At 35.9% G+C, this 5,734-nt stretch overlaps 1 protein-coding gene across 4 annotated transcripts; it reads right to left on the bottom strand.

Annotated features, from left to right (window-relative positions):
* Window positions 1-1,440: 1,440 nt before the first annotated feature.
* LOC116013811 (protein ABIL3-like) lies at window positions 1,441-5,476 on the bottom strand. Of its 4 annotated transcripts, none has more exons than XM_031253742.1 (11): window positions 5,280-5,476; window positions 5,039-5,181; window positions 4,563-4,713; window positions 4,013-4,095; window positions 3,792-3,942; window positions 2,894-2,993; window positions 2,751-2,807; window positions 2,605-2,647; window positions 2,424-2,515; window positions 2,157-2,299; window positions 1,441-1,805 (listed from the first exon to the last, which is right to left on the bottom strand). In XM_031253742.1, exons 3-11 carry the CDS (start codon window positions 4,638-4,640, stop codon window positions 1,617-1,619), a joined length of 936 nt encoding a protein of 311 aa, XP_031109602.1. In that variant the 5' UTR covers window positions 4,641-4,713; window positions 5,039-5,181; window positions 5,280-5,476; the 3' UTR covers window positions 1,441-1,616. The 4 variants fall into 4 exon arrangements, with proteins under 4 accessions (XP_031109602.1, XP_031109604.1, XP_031109601.1 ...); XM_031253744.1 differs by having other exon boundaries at window positions 5,128-5,181; XM_031253741.1 differs by lacking the exon at window positions 5,039-5,181.
* Window positions 5,477-5,734: the final 258 nt, after the last annotated feature.

Below are 5,734 nucleotides of genomic sequence, written 5' to 3'. Positions count from 1 at the left end.
AATTGCCCACTGGAGCTGTTTCTACTCTCCCAACATTGCCAACAATTCCTTTAATATATTTCATATTTTCATTAACATTCTCATTCTATTATAGTGTTATTCATTTTTCATTTATCTTATGTTTGTTTTAGTCCTTGGAGAATGCACAATGAAAAACTAGGCAATCAGACTCAGACCCAAATACTTAGGCTTGGCAACTTTCTCTTTTGAAAATGTTGCTGCCCTTGAGGCCAACTGATGTCTAATTAACACCTATATGATTTTTGGAATTCTGGTAAGAAATACTCAAACACAATATTACAATAACACATAAACTGTCAATGAAACCTCTGCCTTTTTGGAATTCTGGTATATCACTCCCCCTTGCTCTCTTTTATCACTGCTTAATGCGTTAATTTGTTTAATAAGTTATTAACTTGTGAGTTTCTTGGCTATGATGATGCTTCCACCTTTGTCTGAATAAATGGAATGAAGTGGCATGTTGCTAATTTGATTTGGTGCTACTACCATAACACATGCAAAAATTTGCTCACACCCTTGATATGGAAAAATGCATTCTGAGTCTAACTGTTGATCTAGAAGTAGATATTAACTTATATTTTTACTATTTTACTTGCCTAATATCTAATGTATTTAACTTTTGATTTTAAGGGGGAGAAGAGTATATTTGTTTTGAGTATCCTGACTTTCTTGATTTTGAGCCTTTTTAAGAATGTTTAACTATTGCACTTAGTTAAATTGTGATTTGTGAAGTTTTGCTCTTACTGGGAGGGTGAATAGTTGAGGGGAGGCTAGTGAAGGGCCAAGTAGCATCTTGCCTCTTGAAAATGTTTTGGTGGTATAAGAAAGTAAAGTAGTGTCTTCACAGTGAGCTATAGCTTTTGGCGCAACTTTATTTCCTTTATACCACCATCACATATTTTAGAGGCAAAGTGTTAGACTTGATCCTTCACCGGCCTCTGCCCAGCAAAAACTATGGTTGCTGACATTGTGATTCCAAATGGAACTGTATATTGCTTCTCAGAGCAATTACAACAACAGGAAAGTCTAGCAGAAAAATAGCAGGCAAACCCAGTTCAAAGTGAATATCTGGGTTCAAAAGGATTTAGCTTAAGAAATGGCAGACTTTCTGATTATTGTTTCAATAGAAACCTTTTTGATATTCAATATACCCCTTTGTCTTACCTCTTTGGACTTATTTTGAGTTCTTTTATAAACTAGGTAGTATCTTGGTAAGTTTCCAATGAAGAAGTTTAGGAAAAATGTTATTTTAATACTATTTCATAATAAATATTTATATTTGTAATTTTCTTAAAGTAACCAGAGTACAAGTACAATTAGAAGCAGACAAGCAGTGGCATGATTGTCTGAAAATTGTACATTACCAGCTGCTTGCCTCTATCCAAAAGAAAATACGTAGTAATTTTTCAATACCCCCACTGAACATTAAGCCCAGAAATGCAAATATACCAAAAGAGGAAAAGGTTAAAGGAAACAATTTACACTGCAAAAATATGATAATAATTTGGTACAAAAAGGAGGGAGAAGGGGAGGGATCCAAGGTCTCTTTCCTAACAAAAAGGATCCTACTCGTTTCTTCTTTTAATCTTGTATCGTCAATATTCATCGAGGTAAGTGTAAAGCATGTCGTCGTTCTTTGACTTGCGTCGGCTGAGCAAAGCTTTAAGGAGACGTTTACTTTTGCTTTTGCTGGGGCGATGATGATCAGAATCTCGAGTGTTCTCTCTTTCCGCGTGGAGATGCAATGGCGGCATTGGTTTCCTAGGTTCTGAAGTATACGGCAGCTTCAAAAGATATTATCCAGAGAATCAGATATTCCAGAAATTGATTTGAACTCCAAAAGGCATACTAAAAACGTTTTGATATCATTACAATTTACAAGTCTCATCATGTTAAGTTTTGGTTGTATTAGATAGGCTCCAATGGAGCAGGTCCCTTACATTAGTAACATATGTTATTCTAAATCATTTGGCTTTATAGAATGAACAGGTAGGGTCTACCTAACCCTCACCACACTGGTACTTTTTTATTTAAAAATAAAAAGAAGAGATGGCAACGAAAAGGATGGCATTAATGATTAATTAGTCTAGCAATCATAGATTTAAAGAAACAGACAGAAGATCTGATTTTTTTACCTGTGATCTAGGGGTTGGAGTGGGTGGTCGACTTCGATTTGGAGTGGTTGGCCTAGAACTCTTGGGTGTTGTTGGCCTACTAGGAAGAGATGCAGTTCGTAAATGGCGAAAACGATGTGGGGAGACCGTTCGCTTCTCTGGTCCTTCATCCATCAAACAAAAGACGAGAACAAAAACGCCAGAAATCCGTAATTAGTGTAATTTAGTCGAGCGTCAATGGCAATGTGGAGCTAAAGAGAGGAATGCAAGAAGTCGAAGGGAACAAACCTAGCTCTTTTTTAGGCATGGTTATCGAGATGGAGAAAGACGATCTAGATTGCTGAGGAAGTTGTGGAGAAGGTGACGGGGATTGCTCGTTTCTGCTACCCATGCAACTTTTAACGCATTAATGATCTGTTGACTTGAGTTGCCGTTTTAATGAACTAGAGAATACCACAGCATAACTTACCCGACTGTCGACTCAGGAATATCTGTAGTTGTTGCTTCAACAGCTGCGAATAATATCAGTTCATAATCACGTTGTTATTACACCAAATATTAGACTTAAATTGCAGATTACTAATGAAATAGAAGATAAAGCATCCCGCATGCTACCATTTTGAAAATGACGCCTGACATCTTCATCATCGAGGCCACACCTGGTTTCCCCAACTAAGAAAAAAAGCGGGGGTCATTAATTCTCTCCTAACATTAAAGAAAAACGAGGAATTATTTTGCAAGGGAATAAATTATTTTACCTGGCAAGATGTACCTCTTACAGTACTTGGGTGTATTTATGACTAATGATTGCTGAGAAAGGCCCTCACGATCAATATACTCTTGACACGTCCTTAGTCTCTGAAGGAGGAAATGGAAAATAACGATCAGGAAGATGAAACTTGAAAGTCCACCGTAGTCCCACTATCCTCGTAGTAAGTGAATCGTCTAGAGCCTATGAACAAGAAATATTCAACACTACTTCTATCCTAATATTTTAGCAAACAAGAGTTACCGTGCTCTCTTGTCATCTCTTAAAGTTTTAGTTTCCCAACATTCCACCTTCAAAAGTAAGGAAGTTCTTTATCATGAGATTTTAGGATCCAAGATAACTCCACTCGTAAAAGCCATTCAAGCACATGTTTTCATTCTTTGATGGATCTTAACATATCTACAGATATAAACTACATTGCGGGTAACCCCAACCCAAATGACAAGAGATCCACACTTGCAACCACAAGGTCACGAATTTGAATCCTTATCCCCTTGGTTTGAGCCGGTCAGCTATGGGTAACCTAGGCTGGTTTACTTCCTACACCCAAAAGGGTTGTGGGGTTTCCCTCGTCACCCAAAATATATATATATATATATATATAAACTACATTCAACATAGCTATTGCAGTAAAGAATACATATCAAAAAAATGAACTCATTTGATAAACATCAAAATTCATACTCACAACCTCACTCTTGAATTTCAGTTAAGTTAGTCCTACACGTATCTGATACCACGTATCTGATACTAAGAAGGTATTAAGAAAGATGAATGAGCTTACTTTTGCAGTCATCATAACCCATACATAACCCATCATGAACATCTATATAAATTTCTATAGAGAAAGGGGAAAATCTAGATGAAACAAAGAAGCACAGGATCACCTGCTCAACACAAGATATTCGAAGTTCTGTTCCAGAAACTTCAACGACTTTTTCATCCAACATATCGTTGGCCTTGTATGTCACTGAGCCCAAATGATCCACAGTGCTTACAAGAGCTTTGATGGCATAATCCTTCAATGTATTTGCCACTCTGTACATGCATCAAACGTCAGAACCAACACAAGTAGAAGGTATTCAACTGTAAGGGCTAAATGACTCACATCTGTTTTTGGTCATCATTAATGTAAGATAACTCAAAATATTCAGCTGCAGAGTACAGCTGCTTTCTGAGATTTGCCAAATCCTGAAAATAAAAATTGCATAAGACAATAATGCTTACAAGAATAATTTTTTTTTTAAAGAGCAGAGGAATAATTTGAGTACTCTCCATGCTGTAGTTTGAAAACCAGATTTCCAGCAGTCCATGCAAGAAAAATTGTATCATTGGATTAAATTTCTCCCACGTTTTCCATGTTTCTTTGAGATCCAGAAATTTTATTAAAATTTAACATTTCTAATATACACTGAGAAAATTCTATAAAAGTCCAATCAGAATCTACTTGTTAATATGAGAAATTCTTTAACTTTTGCAATGGATTCGCATTTATAACAAAGAAATGGTTCCCAAAACGCAACACCATAGACATCAAATTTACCATTCCTGAGCCCAAAACAGGTATCACCCATTCACCTATAATTTGAACCACTTTTATAGAAAAGAATGTATTATACCGCAAGAAAGCTTGATTTAAGCTCGGCACAAGATAGTACCTCAAGACTGTCACTTAACAGCATGTTTTGCGGCATTGAAGCCTTGTCATAATCGGCTGTTTCTCGAGGGAAGGGCATTGCAGTAGTACTAGATGTTAATGTCTCCTTGAAGAAGTAATTAGTAGCAAGCCCTTGACTCCATTTGCTGCAACTACAATCGCAAATTAACGACCAACCATAAGAACACCAAATCCACAGTAAGTATTAATCGACTTAGAAATCCAAATCTTGGACTAGCATTCTTTAAATTCACTGAAGCCCTTGAGCAAACAGAGTTTTATACTGAAACTAGCAAAACAGCTAGAAGAAATCAATAATTTATTCCTTTTTCCCCCCTTGCAAAAGAGTATAGCCAGCTAAAATCGCAGTTTTCAAACCTAAAAAGCAACAAATGAATCATAGACAAAGCCAACAACAACAGTTCAAACAAAAGAGACAATTAAGAAAACTAATAAAGAAAGGGGCCAAGATAATGCCTTTTCCATTATCATTACAACAATCCCAGACTAACAAAATGATTAAGCATCAGAACTGGCAGTTTTTAAAAAGCTAGCCTTGTCTAAACCTTCGCCATTACGCTCCCATTCTCCTGTAGTATATTCCGATATAAAGCTGCAATCTTTGAATTAAAAATCCCAAATACAATAAATAAAATGAGAAAAAAAATTGAATTTTAAAAGCGAAATTAGTGCCTAAGTGGCTTCTAGAAGAACTGACCTTCACTGACGTTTAAAGATTCTCTTTCACTGTAGCGGCAATCAAAGAAATATTATGAAGATCCGAGTTTGGTATCTTTGCTTATAGTGGGTGTATGGCTAGAGAAGTCGATGCCACATCAGTGGGGTTCAAGTTCAAATCATAGAGCATGAATGAGCAAAAGCCCAAGGAAAACGACAATCCGGGCTATTCTTGAAACAAAATTAGAAATAAAAATTAAACGTGATGTAAATAGAAGTTCGTGGCCCTATTTACCTTTTTCTTTTTTCTTTTTTCTTTTTTCATTTTTCATTTTTCATTTTTCATCCCTAACATTCTAAATTTTTTAATTTTATATTAAAAATTAAACTTAAATATGCAACTAATAAACGTCGTGACCATATGACAATAAGGTCATTAGAGGGTATGATCTTTATTAATTGACTGAGTAATTCTCCTTTTGAAGAAGGAATTAT

The sequence above is a fragment of the Ipomoea triloba genome, chromosome 3 (genome assembly GCF_003576645.1).
Source record: "Ipomoea triloba cultivar NCNSP0323 chromosome 3, ASM357664v1".
Classification (NCBI taxonomy): Eukaryota; Viridiplantae; Streptophyta; class Magnoliopsida; order Solanales; family Convolvulaceae; genus Ipomoea; species Ipomoea triloba.
Note: the sequence above shows the minus strand (reverse complement) of the source record. Positions and strands in the feature narration are given on the sequence as shown.